This window comes from Andrena cerasifolii, chromosome 1 (genome assembly GCF_050908995.1).
Source record: "Andrena cerasifolii isolate SP2316 chromosome 1, iyAndCera1_principal, whole genome shotgun sequence".
NCBI classification, from domain to species: Eukaryota; Metazoa; Arthropoda; class Insecta; order Hymenoptera; family Andrenidae; genus Andrena; species Andrena cerasifolii.
In genome coordinates, this window is record NC_135118.1 from 20211474 (window position 1) to 20236383 (window position 24910).

At 45.0% G+C, this 24910-nt stretch overlaps 2 protein-coding genes across 7 annotated transcripts in view; one reads left to right on the forward strand and one right to left on the reverse strand.

Moving 5' to 3' along the window:
* The window catches only part of LOC143377971 (uncharacterized), an 82527-nt gene that overhangs the window by 12181 nt on the left and 45436 nt on the right, over nt 1–24910 (forward strand). For 5 of the 6 annotated variants that reach the window (XM_076829847.1, XM_076829873.1, XM_076829875.1 and 2 more), the window contains 6 exons: nt 683–865; nt 950–1147; nt 2448–2584; nt 2667–3003; nt 3842–4126; nt 4242–24496. In XM_076829847.1, the coding sequence (XP_076685962.1) occupies nt 683–865; nt 950–1147; nt 2448–2584; nt 2667–3003; nt 3842–4126; nt 4242–24496 (21395 nt within the window). The remainder of the gene's footprint in view (nt 1–682; nt 866–949; nt 1148–2447; nt 2585–2666; nt 3004–3841; nt 4127–4241; nt 24497–24910) is intronic. The other variant, XM_076829865.1, reaches the window with a different exon arrangement.
* Vap33 (VAMP-associated protein 33kDa) overlaps nt 3556–24910 on the reverse strand; it is a 135457-nt gene continuing 114102 nt past the window's right edge. Inside the window, exon 6 of the mRNA XM_076830014.1 lies at nt 3556–3566. The gene's annotated coding sequence lies outside the window, so the exon portion shown is untranslated. The remainder of the gene's footprint in view (nt 3567–24910) is intronic.

The window sequence follows — 24910 nt, forward strand, 5'->3', positions numbered from 1 at the left end:
CAAAATTTTAGACAGTATATTTATTGCATCAGTCTCAAATATACATAATACGCAGAATTCTCATAGCAATATGATTGATGAAATGATTCGTCTCCAACTTATTTCGGTCGAGATAGTGTGTTACACATTCTGGCAATAGATAAATTTTGCAATAATATTTTCTCTAGCACTAATAACAAGAGAGGCATAAGTGATAACACGTTCATTCGAGTGATGTAATAAATATTTCTAGTACTGTAACTGCTATAAATCTAACAAGAGAAGATCCCCAACCCAGAAATTCATAAAATTATGAAACTTTGGAGAGGATATATAGATACGTACTACGTAATTTTTTTGTGCTGCACAAATTCACTCTAAGGGCGTGAAATTGAGCCCTGAAAAATAGAACTATCATTTGGTAACTTACAGTTCTTGCAGTTCGCGAGTTATAACACAAAGTCGGAAAATAGCCAGATTTTCGGGGGTCAATTTCACCCCTTTAGAGCGAATTTCGGCAGCAAAAAAAAGTATCATACGTATCTATATATCCTCTAATCATTTCCCCGAAGTTTCATAATTGTTTGAATATCCGTGTTGGGAGTCTTCCCTTGTAAGAAATGTCGAATACTTAATTTCGTAATATTAAAGTGAATTTAAGTCTTTGAATTACGTTAATTAACGTTTAATTGTGTCCCCCAAGTTCCAAAGAACTACAGGAAACCACGCTTCATGGAAAGCTTGAAAGCAGTCCTAACGGAGGAGGGTTTGGTCTCCTTCGAATGCAAAGTCGTAGGTTTCCCCACGCCTTTGCTCAGGTGGTTCAAAGACGGCCAGGAATTGAAGCCAGGAGATGTTTATCAATTAACAGGGACCAACTCCTTAGGTATCCCATCAATCACGTCTCAATCATCCCCGAGATTCCGCGCTCTTCGATATTACCTTCATGCTGGAATTGCATCTTTCTTAGGTTCCTATTGCTGCATCGCGAGGAACTGTATGGGGGAAGCCAAGAGCACAGCCGAATTAACGATCGAGGATATCCAGAATCAACTGAACGAAGAAGAGCGCATGCAACTCTTGAGCACGAATCAGCCACCAAATTTCATAAAGGGCCTCAGAAGCTGCGAGGCGAGGATCAACGAAGATTTTCGATTTACGATACAAGGTACACCCACGGTCGCTTATTCTTGATTCTATCTTAAACATTTCCCCTTAAGGGAGTCCGTCCACTGTGACGGTTTGAAAAATTCAGCTATTTTTAAAGATTTTTTTTCTCTGTGGATACAACATATAATGTAATAAATCTTTTTTGTATTTATTAAGCTACTCTTATATTATACAAAAAAAATTAAAAGAATTTTTTTAATTTGTTTAAAACTTAGAACGCAATTATCTCAAAACAACATTTTTTAACTGGTGCAGGTGATTGCAAAAAATTACCAATCAGTTTGAAATTTTTACACGTTATTCAGAACATCAGTGGCTATGGCCGGGACCACGGAAACCTTTTTGGATTAAACATTTCAATTTCGGGGCTTTTAGATATGTTTATAACTGTCAACGGTATTCACCCTTTTTCACCTTCTACAAGCAGATGTGTTGTTCACGGTTTACCTTAGTCTTATTCCAACCGCCTCGCGAGTCACACATTGTGCCAGAGCACGGTGACTTATTTTCAATAGCATACGCAGTATTTTATATATGTTTTTAACTTTCCTTGAAGATGATCTAAACCAAGATCGAAACGTCGGAAACTAATATATATAATTAATTAATTGCAAAATAGCTTTGATGTATTATTTTAATTTATTAAAATAATAATTGTTTTAATCGGATCGATCCAGTGCGCCGATACCATTGTAGTTAAACATTTCATACTTTTTACAAGGCAAAATGATTGAAAAATTCACCGTATTTCGACACTTAATCTTCAAACCTCTGCGATTTTATTAATTTTTTATTAGTAAAAATAATCCTGGTTCCGGCGATAATCACACTCATAATGATTACAACACACTTTGAATGTTTTGTTTCAAATGCCTCGTTCATCGGTGCGATATATATTTAAAAAAAAAACTTAAAAATTTAAAATAGATTTTTTTATACTGTCAATAAGTGTATTAATAAGTAGACAAAACATTATTTACGTTGGACATTCCGTTTGCTAAAAAATAAATCCTAAAAAATAACAATTTTTCACGACTGCACAGTGGACTGACCCCTTAAGTCTGCTTTTATCATTAAAAACCTTCTTCTATCATTCTCACCATGTACACACAATCCAACCAAATGTTCACAACCTCTGAAAAGTTGCTACATTCTATTCTAAATATCTTCACTCGAATCCCAAAAATGTTCACGAAGCATTGATAATAGCTCCTCAGAACTGCTATGAACTGATCATTCTACATTCTTGCAAATATACAAGCAAATACCATTTAATATTCGAATTGAAAAACTTGCAGTCAGTATTGCCCCAGAGCCAAGCCTCTCTTGGTACAGGGACGACGTGGCGGTGGAAGAGAACGAGAAGTACCACGCTGCCAAGGAAAATCTTGGCACGTGCCACCTGAACGTTCGAAGCCTCGAATTCGTCGATCAGGTAAGTCGCTCCTTTCAGAACCGAAGAAAGGGAAACGAGAGCGAGGCATCAGTAATCTAATCTAAACGTTGGAATGATTCAGGCCGAATGGAAGTGCGTGGCGTCCAACGATTTCGGCCACAGCGTCACCTCCTGTTTCCTCAAACTAATCATTCCCAAGCACTACAAGAAGCCCAAGTTCCTCGAGAGTCTGCGCGCCATATTGTCAGAGGAGGGCGCGGTGAACCTGGAGTGCAAAGTGATCGGTGTCCCGCAGCCAATTCTCAAGTGGTATAAAGATGGCGTGGAGCTGAAGCCTGGAGACATCCACAGGATCATTTCTGGTCAGGATGGTACCTGCTGCCTAGGAACATACACCTGCGAGGCTACTAACTGCATGGGGACCGTCAGCAGCTCTGCCTCCCTTCTAGGCTTCGAAGGTACTCGAGCAAGTCCCTTTGGAAAATTTATCACGCTCTAGGGATTTTAATGCCGGTATATCGGTTTACCTCTAAATCGCGAGAAGTACTCTAAATTTTTTACTGGTAATTTTACGCGTTCAATAATTCCTTTGGTATCTACTATGTTGTCAGTGAAAGAAAGACTTTAATTATTAGTACAGATGAGGGCTGAAGTGTCTCATGAAATACCAAGTGCGATCCAAAAGAATACTGAAAATCTGAATCGAGTCATCGAAAAATATTTGACGTATTTCCAATAAGAATAAGTAAGGGGGAAATATATACAAACTGCATATGATTTCCTAATGACTATCCGACCAACAAGTGTAGAATCTGAGAGAGCTTTTTCCGCGGCTGAATCATTTTGTATAAAAATTAGGTCGCAATTAGGGAGCGAAGTTTAGAGAATTTATGATTTTTGCGTGCTTATTTGTTAAAAAGAGTTGATAAGTAAAAAATATTTAATTGTGTATGTAAGTTAAGATTCCTTTCATTATTTTCGTGGTGAAGATCCATATTTAATAAGTATTGCCAATAGTTTGCTAATATATGTATTTTGCGTTATATCATTTTATATCTTATGGTCAGAATAGTTTTATTTACATATATTTTTTATAATGCTGGATTAGATTAAAAAAAGTATTTTTTTAACATTTACTCTGACATTTTCAATACCATAGAAAATACCGGTAAATTACCAGTATACCTGTTTTGATTGAAATTTTACCGAATTACCAATAATTGAAAAAGTCGATGAATTTACAATCCCTGTCACGCTCCTCGGTTTCCGTTTATGTGATTCATTGTTTCTTCACAGACAAGCTACCAGTTCAGAAAGAAACGAAGGAGATTCAGTCGCAGAACGGCCACGAGCTGGCCAGGAACCTGTCCCTTTCGACAATACACGAAGAAAGGACGTCCCAACTGTACGACACACCGCAAACCGATCATTCCGTCACGTTGGACGACCGAGGGGAGGTGTCCTTCAGCTTCGACGGCAAGGAAGTCTCCGTCAGTCTATACGAAACGCCGGATCTCACCGAGGAGGAAGCCCTTCAGATCGTCGAGATGTATGCTGACCAGCTGTCCGAGCACGTAACGGGTGAGTGAAGTGAAATCCTTTAAATTAGGAATAAATTCCAAGGTGGTCTAACCCCTTAAGTAATAAAGCAAGCTAATCGATAAGAAGCTCACATCTTCTTCCGTGCCTTCCGTAGAGCACAACGTGATCGAGCTGCCGCCAATGAGGTTCGTCAAAGAGTCCTCCACTTCGGGTAACCTGCTAATGGAGGCGGTAGTAATCGACGTGTCCCCGGACTACTTCGTAAGCGCCGAAGACGGCGACGATCTTCGTACCGAGGCCGACTTCGAGGACGTGTCCATAATGGACGACGTAACCAGGGTGTTCTCCTCCCCCGATCGTAGCTCCCGCAGCTCCCTGAAGAGGTCGGGCAGGTACAGTTTAGAAGAGGACGACAGGCCGCCGACGAAACCGCCGAGGAAAAAGTCCAGCTCCTCCTCTAAAAGCGAGAAGAGCGAGAAGAGTCCGAGAATGGAGTCCGAGAGCTTCCACAGCGCTCAGAGGGACGAACGTTTCTCCCCGGTATCCCCCATCTCCCCAGTGTCTTCTCTGAAGCAGGACGACAGCGACACGTTCGCCGACGCCCTGTCTTCGGCGAGGCTCTCCATCTCTGACAACCAAGTGCACAAGCTGTACGAGAACGTGCAGGACAGAAAGCACAGTCTGAGCGGCGAAAAGACAGCTGGCTCGAGCATAGACGATGGAATAGGAGGCGACTCGTCCTTCGACTCCGTCACTGGCGCGCCGAAGAAGAAGAAGCACAGGAAGAAGAAGCATAAGAGGGAGAAGGGTAGCTCCGAGGAATCCTCCTTGGCAAGTGAGCTCGATGGGAAACGACGAAGAAGCAGGTCAGGAAGCGCGAAGACAGACATGCACCAACGCATAGAGTCCATCAACAAGACCGAGGAACCGTACCTGGAAGACGTGCCGGATAGATCCTCCGACAGGAAGCAGTCTGCCAGCGACTCTGACAAATCCCTGACGAGGAGCAACAAGGAGAGGCTGCTGGATAACATGAAGAAATTAAAGGACCCTGTTCTCGTGGTGCGAGACACTTTGGTGGACATAGGTGGCCTGGACTTGAAACTAAACGTTCAGAGCGAGGAGGTGTGCAAGGCCGTGGTGACGGAGAATATTATCAGACCTATTCAGTGTCTCTGCGAGGAGGTGTCATCTATAGAGTCTAAAGCCTTGAAGAACGCTGGAGACAGGTCTCTGGCTCAGACCTTTCGAATCTCTTTGCTGGAAGCTATTGGCGGTCCAACAGAAGAGCTCCTCAGGGGCATGGAGCTCATAGAGCGCCAGGAGAACGTGAAAAGTCGTAAGACGGACCTGATCGCCATTTTGGAGGGCCTCACGGATCCTGTGGATGAAATCCTCATGGGGATCACGAAGATCGAACACGAGCTGACTGGACGAGCAAAGGGTGAAAGACCTATTGCTCTGATCAGAATGATATCCGCGGTGTCGAAGCTCGACGAGGGCGTTAGGAACGTTCCGACGGTAGATAATAAAGGCACGCGATTGGTTTCCAGCTTCGAGGAGATACTTAGCACGTTAGACTTCTTTTTAAACGACATTTCGGTGGACCCGGCCAGAGGCACGATTGAAACTGTGGACACAGTGGTGGTTGAGTCTCTATCGAAGTCCGTGGAAGACATGGCGCAAGCTCTGAGTCGCTTCACCAAGACCGACGCGACGATCGAAGGCGTTCCAGTGGTCATGGACGAGCTGTTCGCTCCAACGCGAGAGCTGAAGGCGAAACTGGACACTTTGAAGACAGCTTTGGAGACCTACGAGACGAAAGGGATTCTATCGGAACATCGCACAAAGTTGATCGAGTCTCTGCAAGAAACGGTAGGTCAGACGATGGAAGAGATTCAAAGGGTGAAGGAGAGGAAGACTATGGATGGCCGGGATGCAAGAATCGATGAACCCAAGGAGGATACTCTAAGAGAAGCGAGGTTGACCCTTCAAGAGACCCTGAAGTCGTACGAGAACATTGCTGATACTCTCGATCCTCGATTATCCACGATTTTTGATCGAGTTGACGAGATGTATCGAAGACTGAAGACCCCTCAGAAGAAGGAGATCAGCATCGAGTCACTGGCGAGCCTCGAGGGTCCTCTCTACTCCCTGCAGTGCGCTCTGACTTCAGTCGCCATCGCTGAGAACTCGAAGATGGTCTTCAAGCTCCTGGAGCCGGGGATCACTCAATTGAAATCGACGATACTGGATTTAGACGAGAGCTCTTTGCAGCCTGTCCTGCAAACTCTGCACAACATCGACAAGATGATCCATGGCACGGTTACCGACTACGAGGAGACAGAGTCCACTAGATCGATCCAAGACGAGCCGCAGACCCTGCCTGAGAGGATCCTGGACCCCTTAATCGACGTCCAATCAGCCCTGAGCACTGCACTCCAGAACTTAGAAGACGTGGAGGCAGTGGCAAACGGAGCAGCCAGTCACCGGAAGCTACTGACGTCCTCGGAAATAGCTGCGTGTCTGGTAGAGCTCAGACAGTGCGTGTCAGACACCACAAGGACCGCCATGACCTTGCGAGAGGACGAAACGTTGGAGAGCCTGGTGGACTTGAAGGAGCCACTCTTGGACTTGCAAGCAGCACTTGTATCTGAAGAAAGGACAGTCCAGGAGCTGCAAGTGATACGCAAGATATCTGTGCCTGTAGAAAGGCTGAAGGTTGTTGTGTCGAAGGTGTTGCGTCACTGTGAGTCCCAGGAAGCTGTCACGTCGATGAAGGGTGTCTGGGAAACGCTGGAAGATATTGACAATCAGCTGCCAAAGACTGTGGCTCAGTTGGTGGACATCGAAGAGGCGAGCAAACGTAAGCTGCAGGGCTTGAACTTGGACCAGAATCTCAGTAACGTTCACTTTGCTCTGTCGTCGGCCTTGGAGAGACAGGAAAGAAGCTTTCCCTCGTGCGCGTCCAATTTGACCAGCTGTATAGAGGAACTTCGACAGAGCGTAGGTTCCTCCGCAGTAGCGATCGCTAATTTGAAGGATCCAGTGGACGAAGTGGTCGTAGAGCAAATCTCTAAGCTGAAGGAGATCTTGCTGACGCTAGAGAGGACACTGTTGACCCAGGAGCACGGGCCAGACGAGGTGCAAATCTTGAACGACTTGGTGAACCCTGTAGAGAAGCTGAAGAGCCTCGTTCAGTGCATCGTCGACAGCGAGGCGAACGCGGACGACGTTCTTCCAGTTCTGGAGCTGCTGGAAGAAATAGAGAAGGACACGCCGCTGATCGCGAAGGAAGCCTCGAAGAAGGAAGTTCGAAGGGAAACGAAAGCAGAGAAGGGGGATGCAACGAAGCAGAGGCCTAGTTTCGTTCTAGCAGATCGAATCAGTCGATCGTTGGACCCCATGAAGCACTGGCTGTCCACCACGTCTGAAGACAGTACCAAGGATGAAGAAGAATCTGGTTTAAGCTCCACTGTTGGCGAGTTGAAGAGAGACGTGAACAAAATCGTCATCGAAACGTCCTATTCCGAGCCCCCAACCGACGAGAATTTAATAGAAGCTCTGACAGAGCTCCGAGAACCACTGATGAGGCTCAGAAACGCCATATCGATGTACCACGAGCCAGCAGACTTGACCACTCTGGAGGGTTTGAGCCGACCCATGAAGTACCTACTGCAGACCATCATGGACGTCCTTCGAGTCCACGCTGGAGAAGAGACGCTGCAACCGATCGTGGATATTGTGGAGGAGATTGAGAACCAAATACCTATTTCTATTAAAGAAGCTTTATATAAGAAGGAGCTGTCAGAGGTGATCAAGTCGTTGACTGAGGAAGAGAAGGAAATACCAGCGACCACTTCCCAGGAGACTATTCAAAAGGATACTGTGTCACGGGATGGGAAAGAGGAGGTTGTGGCGCATACTTCCCAAGAAACTATCCCGGAAGGCACGCTGATGGAGACCACCAGTGTGCTTCCTGAAAGCCAGTTTGCTGGATCGATGATAGAGCAAACGACGGCTGAAGAAATCAGTTCGCAGAGAAGTGACCAGCTGGTCACGCAGATAGAAGAGCTTCCAAGGGGCAAGGAGAGTGTAGAAGAAGTGGGGAGGAAAGAAGAGGGTACAGAGGAACTGAAGAGGAAAGGAGAGAGTGTAGAGCCAATGGGGAGCAAAGAAGAGGGTACAAAGCAAGTGGAAACGAAAGAAGAGGGTGCAGAGCAAGTGAAGAAAAAAGAAGAGGGTGTCCAGCAAGCGGAGACGAAAGAAAAGGGTGAACAGGAAGTGAAGAGGAAAGAAGAGGCGGCTGAATTGATAGTCTCTTTGGCAAGGACGCTGGAGAGCGTTCATTTGGATGTCACTGATATTTTAGAGGACTTCGAGCAACCTACTGCTGGAAATACAGCGGTACCAACCTCCATGCTGGCTAATTCTCTGGAAGAACTGAGGAGAACCATCTCCACGATACGTGTGATGACTGAAAGTTATGAGAAGTCGGTTGGCACTTCCGAAGAAACGATTGAACAGACAGTTTCTGGGTTACAGGACATCCTGCAGCCACTAAGTAACTTACAGGAAGTTCTTCTGGAAACTCATCAACACGGTGCTCAGGAGCTCTTGATTCTCAATCATTTAGCTCAACCTTTGAATGTAATCGAGGAGAAGGTGATCAAGCATGCAATCCAGAAGCTTGATGGAAGCTATAATTTGCAAATAAATTGCCAACCTATTCTTCGTGTTCTTGGTGACATCAAAGAAAGCATCCCAGTTGTTGTGAAGGATATACAGTCGAGGCAAGAGCTTCTGGGATCCCTTCGAGAGGTTTCCAAGCCGTTACTGAGCATTCAAGAACGTATGAAGGTTCTTGAGACGCAAGCTGAGAACACCCTAGAGACTGACGTGGCGAGGATTTTGGTGGAACCGCTGGATATTTTGTTGAATACGATTAACGTCACTTCTCAGGAGCCTCGGCTGCTGGACCAACGAAGGGATATCGTTACGGAACTTCGAAATCTAGTGGAACCATTGGTGGAGTTCCTTAGCTGTCTATCTGTAGTGCAAAGCAGTCGTAAAAGCCTGGTTCCTGAAGCAGCTCTGTTAGATGAGAGAAGAAACGTGATTCTAAGAGCTGTTGAAGGCCTTCAGAGGCAAAGTTCGAACACTCTGGAGAGAATAACTAATTTAGAAGGATCAACGTTTTACGAACAGCCATTGCGCTCGTTGCAAGATGCCATCGTCTCTGTCCAGAAGCAAATCGGCAGGACTGACTATTCGCGCAGGCCAAACAGAGGGGAGTTCGCGTTTCAGTATAATCTTTCGTCGTCCCTGGATCACCTGAAGGGCACCATAGTGTCTCTGGAGGCAAATGCAGACAAGACGGTGCACGAAGTGATTTCGAAATCGTTGAGAGCTTTGCAGAAGCAGATATCGCTGTCCCAGACACATTTCATCGAATCGATCGATCAGTCCGTCGATGAGGAAGCTATTGTTGAAGGGTTTCTCTATCCAACGAATCAGCTTCGGTCAGCTTTGAATACACTTAAGGAGAAGATCGATCAGAACCATGTGTCTTTAGTTTCCAGTCAGTCTATGGCGCTTCTTCAGTCTTTGGCTAACTCCACGTCTGAATTGGCTTCATCACTGTCGATGCATCGGCTGCATCTGATTCGTGAAGGTGCATCTGAAGGCTCGTCATTAGTGGAAACTCTGTGTGCCGTTGTGGATGTCTTGCAGAGTGTTAAGGATTCTATAACGAAGATTAAGAAAGAGGTGATTGTGGAGGAGACATCATCTGAGGCAGCTGGCGAAGCAGAAGATCGAAGTGTTTCGAAGGATTTACCGATTACTATTACACAGATACAGACTATCATCGATGAAATAATTGAAGTGTCCAAGGAGGAGGTGGAAAGTGTGATGACGATTGAAGAGCTGCCATCAGAAAGGGAGAAGCCAAAAATGGATGAAGTGATGCCTGAAGAAAAGTCTGGGGAGACGAGAATTCTTTCGATCGAGGGTGTCGCACAGGTCAAGGAGGCTGATATAAAGATACAGCAGGCAACTGAATCGACTGAAGTAAGAAAAGAAGAGTTGTCGGAGACATTAGGTAAAAAGGTAGGAGACGTAGCAAAACTAGAGGCGAAAGTTGAAATAGTGGCTGAGAAAGTGAAAGAGACGGCAATGAAGACAGAGGGTGTTGAAATACTGACTGGGAAAGTAGAAAAGTTAGAGGGAACTGAAGAAAATGTGGAGCTACTCTCTGAGAAAGAAAAGCGGATAGAAAAGGAAGAGGTAAAAGCAGAACTCTCTGGAAAAACGGAGGAGTTGGAGAAGAAAGAAGAAACAGTGGAAATCTTGACTGAGAAAGTAGAGCAATTGGGTGGAAAGGAAGAAAAAATGGAAATGGCATCTGAAAAAGTAGATGAGATGGAGAAGAGAGGGGAAACGGTGGAATTGTTATATGAAAGAATAGAGAAATTAGAGAAAGAAGAAGGGAAGATAGAAGTGTCTTCTGAAGAAGAAAAGTTGGAAAAGAAGGGGGAAATAGTAAAAGTGTCTGCCGAAGAAGAAAAGTTGCAAAAGAAGGAGGAAATAAAAATGCTTTCTGAAGAAGAAAAGATGGAAAAGAAGGAGGAAATAGTAAAAGTGTCTCCTGAAGAAGAAAAAATGGAAAAGAAGGGGGAAATAGTAAAAGTGTCTTCTGAAGAAGAAAAAATGGAAAAGAAGGGGGAAATAGTAAAAGTGTCTTCTGAAGAAGAAAAGTTGGAAAAGAAGGGGGAAATAGTAAAAGTGTCTTCTGAAGAAGAAAAAATGGAAAAGAAGGGGGAAATAGTAAAAGTGTCTTCTGAAGAAGAAAAGTTGGAAAAGAAGGGGGAAATAGTAAAAGTGTCTTCTGAAGAAGAAAAGATGGAAAAGAAGGGGGAAATAGTAAAAGTGTCTCCTGAAGAAGAAAAGATGGAAAAGAAGGAGGAAATAGTAAAAGTGTCTCCTGAAGAAGAAAAAATGGAAAAGAAGGAGGAAATAGTAAAAGTGTCTTCTGAAGAAGAAAAGATGGAAAAGAAGGGGGAAATAGTAAAAGTGTCTTCTGAAGAAGAAAAAATGGAAAAGAAGGAGGAAATAGTAAAAGTGTCTTCTGAAGAAGCACAGAAGTTGGAAAAGAAAGAAGAGAAAGTGGATGTTTCTATTCAACAAACAGAGAAGTTAGAGAAAAAAGAAGAAAAGGTCGAAATATCTGCTGAACAAGCAGACAAATTAGAGAAAGCAGAAAAGGCAGTTGAAATTCTGGCTGAAAAAGCAGAAGGGTTAACAGAGAAAAAGGAATCGGTGGAAGCATTGCCTGGGAAAGCAGAAGAGTCGATAACAGAAGAAGCTCGTGCAGAAGAGTTATCTGTAAAATCAGAAATGCCCGTAACAAAAGAAGACAGTGTAGAAACGTTATCTAAAAAGGAAGAGATTGTGGAAGCGTCGACTGCAAGGGCGGAAGAAGTAATAAAGAAAGGAGAAAGTACAGAAATGTCAATAGCAAAGGTGGAAGAAATAGTAATAAAAGAAGAAACTGTAGAGTCATTATCCCAAAAACCAGAGGAGTTGGCAAAAGTGGAGGAGAAAATAGAAGCCTTACCTGGAAAGACAGACCAATTAGTAACCAAAGAAGAAAAAGTAGAGATACTGCGACAGAAGACAGAAGAAACTATCAAGATCGCAGAAAGTAAGGAAGTGTTGACTGAAAGTGCAGAAGGGGCAGAGAAGAAGCAAGATAGTATTGAATTACAGCCTGAGAAAGCAGACGAAGTAGCAAAAAAAGAGGAACCTATCACAATATTATCTGAAAAGGTAGAAGAGTTGATAATAAAAGAAGAAAAAGTGGAGTCTCTCCCTGAAAAGACGGAAGAAACGACAAGGGTAGAGGAGAAAGTAGAAACATTGCCTGAAAAAAGAGACAAGTCAGAAGTAAGTGAACAAACAGTAAAAGTGTTGTCGGACAAAGCAGAAGGAACCACAAAAATTGAGAAAAGTGCAGAGACGTCTGAAATAGTACAAGAATTTATTAAACAAGATGAAATACTAGAAACGTCAACACAAAAAGCAAAGGAATCAATCGAGACAAAAGAAAGTGTAGAAAAATTGTCTGAAGAAGCTGAAGAATTAGTAAAAAGGGAAGAAAACATAGAGGCAATGTCAGAAAAGATAGAAGAAAAAGAAGCAGAGATTTCGTCTGGAAAAGCAAAAGAGTTAGTAACAAAAGAAACATCTGCGGAAACAGTCACTGGAAAGACAGCAGAACCAACAGACAAAGAAGAAAAGAAGACAACATTGCCTGAAGAATCCAAAGAAGTAATGAAAGAAGAAGAAAGTGTTCAAGCATCGCCAGAAAAATCAGAGGAAACGAAAAGGCAAGAGGAAACTACTCCAGCTTTCTCTGAAAAGGCAGAACAATCGGTGAAAGAAGAAGAGAAATCAAAAGAAGACAGTAAAGACGCCGAAATTGACGAAATTCAAAAAGCACTGTCATTAATCACCACGGTGCATCAACCATTCAAAGATTTAATTAGCCTCATGCACCTAGCTTTAGAACAGCCTCTTTCTCTGAAATCGGAAGAAGAAAAACGCAAGATCCGAGAGCTTACAGCGCTGATACAAATACTCAACGACTTGAAGGCAACGAGCGCGTCAATCAAACACAAAGTGTCGCCTTCTTCGACTCCAGAATTGAAGGAGCACTTGCATCGTACGCTGAATACTTTAACGAACTTGGACGAAGCTACAGACAAGGTTCTCCGTTTAACTCAGAAAGAACTGACACCCGGTCTAAAAGAAAACGTAATGGTGTCCTTGCAGCTTCTTCTAGAGCCTTTAGAAATGCTTCAGCACGAAGCTTCCTCCATTCAGCAGGCAACTGCGCAGTTATTCTCAGAATACACGTTCCTCGGCGCAGGCATGCAAGATTTAACTGCAACGATCCCCGAACTCGTGAAGGTGATACGTAGAACCGCAGAACTGAAGCAGATGGTAATACCAGAAGAGATGAAGGTGGCGGTACCAACGAAACCGAAGGAAGAAAGTCAGCACATTGAAGAAACCACCGCTAAGCCCCTGGAGGAACTTATAGAAGCCATAATGGTCTCTCAAGAGCAAGTTACACGGGACGACGCGTCACCTTTCGGATCGATCTCGCCCTCGGTGGAGTCCACTGAACTTCCAGAACAACAGAAACTGATCAGCGAGGAGGAAATCAAGTTGCAGACGACTCTGGTGGAAAAGATGGTCAGCCCCATACAAAATCTACGAGAACTAGTGGCGAAGATCGAGGAGCAGGAGATGGAAGAGACTGAGACGTTAGATCTGCCTACGAGGAAGACAGCTGCTGTCATACTGAACACCATTATCCATCCTCTGGAAGAGTTGGAGCAGTCCTTGAACGTCTCAGCTGAACGGCAAACCACGGAAACCCATGAAACTGCGGAAGAAGCGAAGCGAAACGTCTCGCCACTACAGTCTCTGCCAGTGTGCACTGTTTTGGAGGAGCTGAAGAGATCCATCGCTACGATCCAGGAAGAAGTGATGCTGGAGGCCACCGAAGGGGCACCGAAGTCAGAGGGTGAAGCGATGATTGCAAGGGAAGTCGAAAGGTCCCTGGAGGATCTGAAGTTCTCGCTTGGAGCTGTGCAGAAGATCGCAGCCACTGAGACAGAACGTGCGGAGAACTTCACTGACACTGAACGAACAATGGCGGTGGAGACGTTTGTGAAGTCGGTGAAAGATCTGGGAGAAAAGTGCTTGGCGATTGCCAGTAAATCAGAGGCGAAGACGAAAGCAATTTCGACTGAAAAGGTCCAGAAGGAACAGTTGGAAGCAGTGATCCAAGTGCTACGCGAGACCACGTCTGAGATCGAGACGCAGAAGACGGAAGAGATCGAAGCTTTAGATCAGCCAGCTAGAAATTTGGTCGAAGCTCTGAAGCCCCTGGTGCATCCTATGGAGGAACTGGAACAACTACTGTGCACAGCTGTTGAGCAAGTCAGTACAGGGAAGGTGGAAACCACCGAAGAGATAAAGGAGGCTTCTGATACTTCAGCAGAGAAACTGAAGCTCACTCCGGTCCTAGAAAAGTTACAGAAGTCCATCTCCATGATAGAGGAGCAAGTATCGTTGCAATCGAAGAAAGTGGACGTATCCAGTGCAAAGGTCGAAACTTCTATCGCTGAGGTGATAGAGAGCCCGCTGGAGAAGCTGAAAACATCAGTGGCAGCTATACAAAAGCTTGAAACGGAAGAAACGAAGGAGCTGACGACTGAGGAGAGAACCATGGCTCTAGGAATCTTTGCTAAATGCGTGGAGGAGATCGGTAAAGTGTGTTCAGTGGTAGCCAGTCAGCAGAAGGTCGAGACCAGCCTCGCAGAACAACCACAAGTAGCTAAGCTCGAGCAGGTTCTTGAAATAATGTCGAGTCCACTTCAGTCGCTGCGGGAAACCGTGTCGAAAATTGAGGAGCAAAAGGTGCAGGAGGTTGAAGCCTCGAACGTAGCTGAGGCTAAACAAGTGGCTGCTATAGTAAACACTTTGGTTCATCCTCTGGAAGAACTGGAGAAATCTTTACTCCTGGCTGTCGAGCAAACGAGTGCCATTAAAGAAGAATCTGCGTCTGCCACAGTTGCACAGGCTTCTCTGAAACTAACTATCGAACCTATTTTGCAAGAACTGCAACACTCGGTTGCAGTGATCCAAGAACAAGTCTCGCTGGAGCCAGCGATGGAAAAGTCAGGTGATAAAGTGGAGACTTCCGTGGCTAAAGCTATAGAAGAGCCACTGGAACAGTTGAAGTCCTCCATAGCAGCTGTTCAAGAAACACTTTGCAAAGAGTCTGACGAAGTACGCGAAATATCAGAAGCAGAAAGAGTATCGATTTTAGAAACCTTCGCTAAATCTGTGGAAGAAATTGGCGAGCGATGCTTGGCGGCGATCTCTCAGCAGCAGGTTCGAGTGGATTTGGTGGGCAAGAAAATGGAAGAATCGCAAGTGGATATCTTGGAAATGGCGATCAACCCTCTTCAGGTATTACGAGAATCTATCAGCAAAATAGAAGAAGTCAGTTCGCACGAAGCTGAGACATTAGACACGTCCGGGACAAGCGAAGCAGAAAATGCATTGAAAGTTCTCATAGAACCACTGCAGAAACTGGAGACATCATTGTCTTCGACTGTCCAACAGGCCGTTTCCACGCAACTCGAGAAAACTGAAGAAACAGCAGAAACGATTCCGCCTTCGCAAAAATTGGACGTCTCGTCTGTCGTAGAAGAGCTGCAGAAGTGCGTGGCTACGGTTCAAGAGCAAGTGAAGCTGCAGACTGCTGCAGCGGACACTACTGCCAAGGCTGCCATCATGCAGGCTGCAGAAAAGTCCCTGGAAGATTTAAATTCCTCCCTCGCTGTCGTCCAAAGCGTAGTCAGCATTGAAACCACTGAAGAAGGGAAGATTTCAGACGCGGAGAAGGTGACTGCCTTGCAGCACTTTGCTGAGTCAGTCCAGGAACTCGAAGAGAAGTGCTTGGCTGTGGTCAGTCAGCAGGAGACGAAGGAAGCGGTGGTTAAAGAAGAGAAGCTTGATGCTAAAGCTCTTGAAACGATCATTGCTCCCATTCAGGCTCTCCGCGAGACTGTTATGAAGATTCAGGAGAATGTCGAAGAAGTAGGAAGATTGGAAACGGAAAAGGTGAACATGCAGACGTTAACTACGCTGATGCATCCTCTTGAGGAACTGGAGAAGTGTTTGGTCGCTAGTATCCAGCAAACAGCTGATCAGAAGCTCGAAGTTGCAGGGGAATTGAAAGAAGAAGCTTCGCAGGCAGTGGCTTTACAGCCGATTTTGGAAGAATTGAAAGAAGGTATTGTTATAGTTCAGGAGCAACTGACGATGGCGTCAGAGTCGAGTTTCAAGGTGGAAGCTGCGAAGAATATCACAGAAGCCATCGAGGAGCTGATGTGTTCAGCTACGGCTGTGCAACAGGCGGTTGCAACGCCAGCGGAGCAAACTGAAGAAGCGAGGGCTGAAAAGGTGTCTGCTCTAGAAGCTTTCGCTAAATCGATAGAGCAGCTGGAAGAACGCTGCTCTGCCGCGGCCAGTCAACAGCAAATGGAGACGAAGTTGGAGGAACCTAGATCGCAGCAAGGGAAAATGGCGGACGCTGAAGTTCTTCGGAAGATCAGCAGCACAGTTCACGTTCTACGCGAGTCACTGTCTCAGATCGAGGAGCAGAAGGTGCACGAGGTCGAGGAATTGAAGACACCGAAGGGAGAAGAGGCTGCACTGAAATTAAACGTTCTCATTGAACCCTTGAACGTATTAGAGCAAGCTTTGTTAACCGCCGTGCAGGAAGGTGCAACGGTTTCTGAAGAAACCGCAAAGGAACTGAAGCCTGGTGAAGTTCCTCTGGAAAAATTGAATTTGCAACCTATCCTTGAAGAATTGCAAAAATCGATAACCGTGATTCAAGGACAGGTAACAGAAGGTTCAGTATCGACTGAGGTTAGTCAGCCTGCTTTGATGCAAGCTTCTGAGAAGCCTCTGGAGGACTTGAAGCTGTCCATAGCAGCTGTTCAAGAGATTGTGAAAGCTCGAGAGGACCAGGTGAAGGAGATGGGAGCTGCAGAAGAGGCATCGCGTTTGGAAGCTTTCGCACAGTCAGTGGAGGAAGCTGGGAAGCAACTATTAGCTGTGGCGAAGCAACAGGAAGTCAGAAAGGCTGCACCACAGACAGAAGCCGCGGCAACAGAAAAGAAAGTAACCGAGGACTTCGTGAAGACTGTTATCACGCCCATGAATGAACTCCAAGGCACCATCTTGAATATCAGCAAGCAGACTGATAGTGTAGAAAAGAAAACTGATAAGGAAGCTGTAATTTTCTTAAGTATAGTACAACCATTACACCAACTGGAAGAGTCTTTCTTAGCAGCCATTCAAGAAGAAACGAAATATGAAACTGTTGAAAAAATTCCCATATTACAGAAACTACCCGTCAAGTCCAGCCTGCAGGAGCTTAACAAGAACGTGATAGAGATTCAGCAGCAACTAATACTCGCCAAAGAGACGTTGACTCTAACAGGGGACACCGAGGACTTCGCTATGATGAAGAATGTGGAACGATCACTGAGCGATTTAAGGACATCCGTAGCTGTCGTCCAGCAACTGGCAGCGATAGAAGCACCCGGACAGCAGGTTCTGGACGTGGAAAACATATCCGCATTGCAGGCCTTCGGGAAAGCTGTCGACGAGTTCAAGGAGCACTGCGCGGCTGTGGCTTCCAGGCCGAGAGTGCTCCATGCAATCACTGGAACAGTTCACGTGGAACAACCAACGAAAGCAGAGAGCATAGTGGTCCCAGCGAAACTGTTGCAAGAATCTATCTCCACCATAGAAGAATTCAAAGTGCAAGAAGCGGAGATCCTGGAGAGCCTAGAGACGAAGAAACCCGTGACCGTGTTGAGCGTGCTTATGCCTTCTTTGCAGCAACTGGAGCAGTCTTTTGTTGCGGCTATTCAAGGTGAACACGTGATCGAGGATTCAGCGGAGAGTCTACAGACGGATCAGGTGTCTTTCCAGAGGACGAGCCTGAGACCGATACTGGAAGAGTTCCAGAAGTCGATCGCAACCATTCAGGAGCACATGGTCGAGGAAAGTGTGCAGAGCTTGTCGGAAACGGAAGACACGTGCCAGTTGAAGATGATGGCGCAGACGTTGACAGAGTTGAGGACTTCGGTGGCAGCCATGCAACAGGTTACTCTAGCTGCGCCTGAATTCGCAAACGAGCTGTCGAAGGCCGATAGTGTCATTGCGTTTGAGACGTTCGCGAAATCCCTGCACGACCTGGTGGAGCGCGCGGCTACTATCGATCACCAGCAGATGATCATCGAGCCAGCAGCGGACACCATCTCGGAGGACGCGTCGTCGTTGAAAACCTGGGCGGACGTGGTGGACGATCACCTTCAGGTCACTGAGCCGATGATCATCGACCAAGGCACCATCGAGTCACCTTCTGAGATTGCGATATCGATCTCCGAAGAAGAGGCTCAAGCTTTAAAGGGACTGGCCAAACCTCTGAGTGAGTTGAGGGAGTGCTTGGCTTTAGTCGTCGAGGAACGAAGGTCCATGGACGCTAACGAAATGACAGTTGCGCTGTCTGAGAAGGAGGATCTTTCCCTATTGAAAACCATGGCGCAAAGCCTGTTGGAATTGAAGAACGCTGCTGTGTCTGTGATCCACGAGCAAATCGCTATCGAGTCTGCTAAGGAGAAGTCGTTCAGTGCTGAGGAGAAGATGGAGGCTACGTTGAATACCTTGATCGAGCCTCTCGAAGATCTGTGTAATTCTATAGCGCTGATCCAGGATCACATACTTGTCGAGTCTGTAGAAGATCGCCCGACGGACCAAGCTTCCTTGCTGACGGCTCTGGCGGAGCCTTTAATCACGCTTCAGAGAAGCATCTCTGTGCTAGAGGAAAGGGTGATGTCGCCGGATGTGGAAGCGATGCCTGAGGACTCCAGCAATTGGATAACCGAGTGCTTGGCAGTTCCTCTGCAGGAAATAGAGAGATCCATAGCTGAAATTAAGGAGTGTATCGTCGTGGAAGCTGAGCCTGCTGCCGCCGAACAGCAGTTGAGCATGATCACTCCAGATTGGTCGGTGGTCGAGAAGCTGGTGCAGCCAGTGGAAGTTATAAGGTCGACTATTATTGAGATGGAGAAAGCTGTGACTGCTGATAAAGCGGAGGAAAGAGGAATTGAGTATGAAGCTGTGAAAATGTTGGTGGAACCTCTCTCCGAAGTGCACGAGAGCTTCCTGGTGCTGAAGAATAGAAGTGGCATGAGCATAGACGAGGAGGAAGCTAGCATCGACGCCATAGTCGATTCTCTGTCGAATCTTGAGAAGTGTATATCGTATATTGAAGAACGGGCTACTGTGAAGCTGCAGAGAGAAATAATAATCGGAGCTCTAGCTGAATCCTTGGTGCAACTGAAGGAATCGATTATGACGGTGGAGGAGTCTCCCACTGTGTATCTGGAGAACTTAGAACAGCCCCTGAAGAATCTGCAGTCGGCTGTGGAGAGTATTTCGATTGGCGAACGTGAAAAGGCACAGAAAAGCAAGAAAGTGGATGTGTCGCCAGAGGAGGTTTCAAGAGCTTCGACAAAATTGCTGATATCGATTAAGGAAATAAACGATTCTATCGAGTCGATTGATCGTAAGATAGAAAGTTACAAAGATTTGCTGGGTATTGAAATTCAAATCGAGAACGAGGCTTTGAAAGCGCTGATGGCGCCACTCGAGGGGCTCAAACAAGGTATTCAGCGTATATTGGAAGATAAGGAAGTCGAGGAAGCAACGATGAATTCCCTTCGGAAGTTACAGAGAGCAATTGCTATTGTTCGTCAACAGTCGGCTGATAAACCGATAGCAGGACTTGGGCATTTAGAGACTACTGATATCTGCGGCGTGCTGAGACCCTTGGCGCCATGTTTGCACGAGTTGGAAATATCTACTGAGACGGTTGAGACGTTGTGGAAAGAGAATTCTGCTGGAGAAGGGTTGGTGCAGCTGGAAACGCCTATGGACAATTTGATGAATACTGTACAGGTTATACGTGACAATCTGTTGAGAACAGAAATTGTGTGGGTGACTGACGAAGAGAAGAAAAAGAAGAAAGAGAAAAGTGAGAAGCGAGAGGAAGAAAAGAATAAGGAAGAGGGAGAAGCCGAGAAATTGATGCAAGAGGAAGAAGAACGTAAGCAGAAGGAAGAAGAGGAGAGATTGAAACGGGACGAAGAAGAGCGTATTGTGGAAGAGGAGGCTGAGAAGATGAAGCAAGAGGAAGAGACGCGTAAAAAGGAGAAGGAAGCCGAGAAATTAAAGCAAGAAGAGGAAGACCGCAAAAGGAAGGAAGAGGCTGAAAAATTGAGGCAAGAGGAAGAAGAGCGCAAGAAGAAAGAGGAAGCTGAGAAACTGAAGCAAGAGGAAGAGGAGCGCAACATAAAAGAAGAAAATGAGAAACTGGCGCAAGACGAAGAGGAGCGTAAGAAAAAAGAGGAAGCCGAGAAATTGAAGCAAGAAAACGAAGAAGAGCGCCAGAAGAAGGAGCAAGCTGACAAATTAAAGCAAGAGGAAGAGGAGCGCCAGAAGAAGGAGAAAGCTGAGAAATTAAAACATGAGGAAGAGGAACGAAAATCAAAGGAAGAAAAAGAACGGTTGAGACAGGAGGAAGAGGAGCGTAAGAAGAAGGAAGAAGCTGCAAAACTAAAAGAAGAGGAACAAGAACGCCAAAAGAAAGAGGAAGAGGAAAAATTGAAATTAGAGGAAGAAGAGCGTAAGAAAAAGGAGGAATCTGAGAAATTGAAACAAGAAGCTGAGAAACTGAGACAAGAGGAGGAAGAGCGTAAGCAAAAGGCTGAAGCTGAGAAACTTAAACAGGAAGAGGAACGCAAGAAGGAAGAAGAAGCTGAGAAATTGAAACAAGAGGAGGAAGAGCGTAAGCAAAAGGCTGAAGCTGAGAAACTTAAACAGGAAGAGGAACGCAAGAAGGAAGAAGAAGCTGAGAAATTGAAACAAGAGGAAATAGAACGTAAGAAAAAGGAAGACGAAAAGTTAAAACTAGAGGAAGAAGAGCGTAGGAAGAAAGAAGAAGAAATCATGAAATTAGGAGAAGAAAAGCGTAAGAAAGAAGAGGAAGCTAAAAGATTAGAAGAGGAAGCTGAAAGACAAAAACAAGAAGAGGCGGAGCGCTTACGCAAAGAACAGGAGGAGAAGTTGAAAGTAGAGGAAGAAAAACGTAAACAGGAGGAGGATGTTAAGAGTCTAAAAGAAGAGGAAGAACGGAAACAGAAGGAAGAAGCTGAAAGATTAAAGCTGGAAGACGAGGAGCGCAAACGGAAAGAGGAGGAGATGAAATTGAAAGTAGAGGAAGAAAAACGTAAACAGGATGAGAGAGCTAAAAAATTAAAAGAGGAGGAAGAACAAAAGCAAAAAGAGGAAACTGAAAGACTAAAGCAGGAAGAGGAGGAGCGTTTGCGGAAAGGGCAAGAGGAGAAATTGAAGATAGAGGAAGAAAAACGTAAACAGGAGGAGGAAGCTAAGAGATTAAAGGACGAGGAAGAACTAAAGCAGAAAGAGGAGGCTGAAAGGTTAAAGCAGGAGGCGGAGCAGAAATTGAAACTTGAAGAAGAAAAGCGTAAAGAAGAGGAGGAAGCTAAGAGATTAAAAGAAGAGGAAGATCAAAAGAAAAAGGAGCAGATTGAAAAGCTAAAACAAGAAGAGGAGGAACGCAAGAAGAAAGAAGAAGAGGAAAAATTAAAACTGGAAGAAGAGAACCGTAAAAAGGAAGAGGAAGCTAAGAAACTAAAAGAAGATGAAGAGCGAAAGAAAAAAGAGGAGGCTGAAAACCTAAAGCAGGAAGAAGAAGAACGAAAAAAGAAACTGGAGGCTGAAAAACTAAAGCTGGAAGAAGAAGAGCAACAGAAGAAACAGGAGGCTGAAAAACTAAAGCAGGAAGAAGAACAACGACAGAAGAAACAGGAGGCTGAAAAACTGAAACAGGAAGAAGAAGAACAAAAGAAGAAACAGGATGCTGAAAAACTGAAGCAGGAAGAAGAAGAACAAAAGAAGAAACAGGAGGCTGAAAAACTAAAGCAGGAAGAAGAAGAGCGACAGAAGAAACAGGAGGCTGAAAAACTAAAGCAGGAAGAAGAAGAACTGAAGAAGAAGCAGGAGGCTGAAAAACTAAAGCAGGAAGAAGAAGAGCGACAGAAGAAACAGGAGGCTGAAAAACTAAAGCAGGAAGAAGATGAACGACAGAAGAAGCTGGAGGCTGAAAAACTAAAGCAGGAAGAAGAAGAGCGACAGAAGAAACAGGAGGCTGAAAAACTAAAGCAGGAAGAAGAAGAACGACAGAAGAAGCAGGAGGCTGAAAAACTAAAGCAGGAAGAAAAAGAACGACAGAAGAAACAGCAGGCTGAAAAACTGAAGCAGGAAGAAGAAGAACAAAAGAAGAAACAGGAGGCTGAAAAACTAAAGCAGGAAGAAGAAGAACTGAAGAAGAAGCAGGAGGCTGAAAAACTGAAGCAGGAAGAAGAAGAACAAAAGAAGAAACAGGAGGCTGAAAAACTAAAGCAGGAAGAAGAAGAACTGAAGAAGAAGCAGGAGGCTGAAAAACTAAAGCAGGAAGAAGAAGAGCGACAGAAGAAACAGGAGGCTGAAAAACTAAAGCAGGAAGAAGAAGAACGAAAGAAGAAACAGGAGGCTGAAAATCTAAAGCAGGAAGAAGAAGAACGAAAGAAGAAACAGGAGGCTGAAAAACTAAAACAGGAAGAAGAAGAACTGAAGAAACAGGAGGCTGAAAAACTAAAGCAGGAAGAAGAAGAACGACAGAAGAAACAGGAGGTTGAAAAACTAAAGCAGGAAGATGAAGAGCGACAGAAGAAACAAGAGGCTGAAAAACTAAAACAGGAAGAAGAAGAACGAAACAAGAAACAGGAGGCTGAAAAACTAAAGCGGGAAGAAGAAGAGCGACAGAAGAAACAAGAGGCTGATAAACTGAAGCAAAAAGAGGAAGAGCGCAAGAAGAAAGAAGAAAAAGAAAAATTGAAATTGGAAGAAGAGAAACGTAAGCAAGAAGAGGAAGCCAAACAAGTGAAAGAAAAGGAGGAGTTAAAAAAGAAACAAGAGGCTGAGAAATTAAAACAGGAAGAAGAGGAGCGTAGGAAGAAAGAAGAAAAGGAAAAGTTGAAATTGGAAGAGGAAAAACGTAAAACCGAGGAAGAGGCTAAAAAACTAAAAGAAGAGGAAGAACGAAAAAAGAAACAAGAAGCTGAGAAGGAGCGAAAGAAAAAAGAGCAAATTGAAAAGTTGAAGCAAGAAGAAGAGGAGCGGAAGAAAAAAGAGGAAGCCGAGAATTTGAAACAGGAAGAGGAAAGGCGCACGAAGGAAGACGAGACTAAGAAGAGCCTAGAACGCGAAGAAGAGGAGCGAAGAGAAAAAAGTAAGACCGAGCAACGCAAACAGGAAGAAGATGAACGGAAGAAAGCAGAACAGGCGGAGAAACTAAAGAAAATGGAATCAGATACATTGAAGCAAAAGGAAGAGGAGTTAAAGAAGAGGAAAGAAGAACGAAAATTACAACTGGAAGAAGATGAACGCAAGGAAAAGGAGGAACGCGAGATGCGAAGGAAGGAGCAAGAGGAGAGGAAAAGGGAGCGAGACCAACGTGCAAAAAGGGAGAAGGAAGAACGAGCCCAACGAGAAGAAGAGGAACGTAAAAGAAAAGAAGAAAAGGCAAGGCTGAAGAAGGAAGAAGAGGATCGCAGATTAGCCGAGAAAGCAGAAAAACGAAAGAAGGAGCAGGAAAAGGACGACCAAAGACGAGAAGAAGCTAAGCGCCGGAGGGAAGAACAAGAGCAGCAGATCAGGCAGGAAGCAGAAAAGGTAAGGAAGGCTGAAGAAGAACGATTGAGAAGAGAGGACGAGACTCGCGAACGTAGGAGGAAAGAACGAGAGCTGAGGAGACAAGAGGAAGAACAAAAGTTACTGAGAGAGGAAGAGGAGAGAACAAAGAGGGATGCGGAACGTAGAAGAAAAAGAATGGAAGCCGAACGACAACGAAAAGACGACGAGGAAGCTATGAGAAGAAAGGAAACCGAACGTTTAGAAAGGAGGAGAGCCGAGGAACGTCAGTACAGAGAAGAAACAGAACGTTTGAGGCGAGAGGATGAAGATAGAAAGCGTAGGCGGGACACGGACAGACAGTTGAGGAAGGAGGAGGCAGCTAGAGAAATGAAACAAGACGAGGAACGTTTGAGAAAACGACAGGACGATGAGACATCCAGGCTCAGACAGCGGAGACAGGAGCAAATCAGGGACGACAGTTGGTCGAGAATGCGACAGGGCGAATCAGATCAACTGTTACGAAAGATGACAGAGGACACGGTCAGATTCGGAAGATCTAAGGGCGTCTCTTCGGATGTGGAATTCTGGCGGGACAGGCGGGAGAGATCTTATCGACAAGACTCTGGCTTCGAATCTACGCTCTCCAGCGGTTCCAGATCGTACAGCTGGAGGGATTCGTTGACTTCCTTGACCAAAAGAAGAGTCGACGACTTCCTTGACTACAAGTTGAGGGACACCTCGATGGACAGATACTATCACGATACAGGAACGTACTATCGAAGGAGAAGGAGAAGGGACGACCAAATTACTCGTGCCAGATCGATCAGTTTGCTGAAATATGACGATTACTCCACCGGAGACAGCGACACGACTATCACAAGCAGTCCAAAACCACCACGGTACAGCAGGCCGAAGACGACATCGCGAGCCGATCTCGATGAGCGTGGATCGAATCTATCGTTTTATCTACCTCCTATCACAAGCGAGGTAATACTTTGTTCATTGGGGTGGTTTTTTATTCTGAGAGATTAGGGATATTGTTGGTGTAGTAAGTTTCGGAAATAGAAGTTTGAGACTTTCGTGGTCCATTTTGATAGGGTTCTAGATTTAAGGCGTGTCCTTTAGGGAAATTGTTATTTGAAAGATAAAAGGAAAAACGTGGAATCTACAATTCTCGCGGATTTGCGATTTATGGCATATTTTGTTCGTGGCAACTGGGACGAAATATATACAGAACTGTCGAATCACAAAAGGTTATAAAGTTCAAATGCCCCCCGTAAGATAACGTTAAAGTTTTGTGCACAAAACATTTAATTTTCAATACTGGCAAAGCATTGGGATATTTTTCCTGAAGAACGTGGGTTTGCACCTGAGAAATGTCAAGCAGAAGCACCTGTAAGC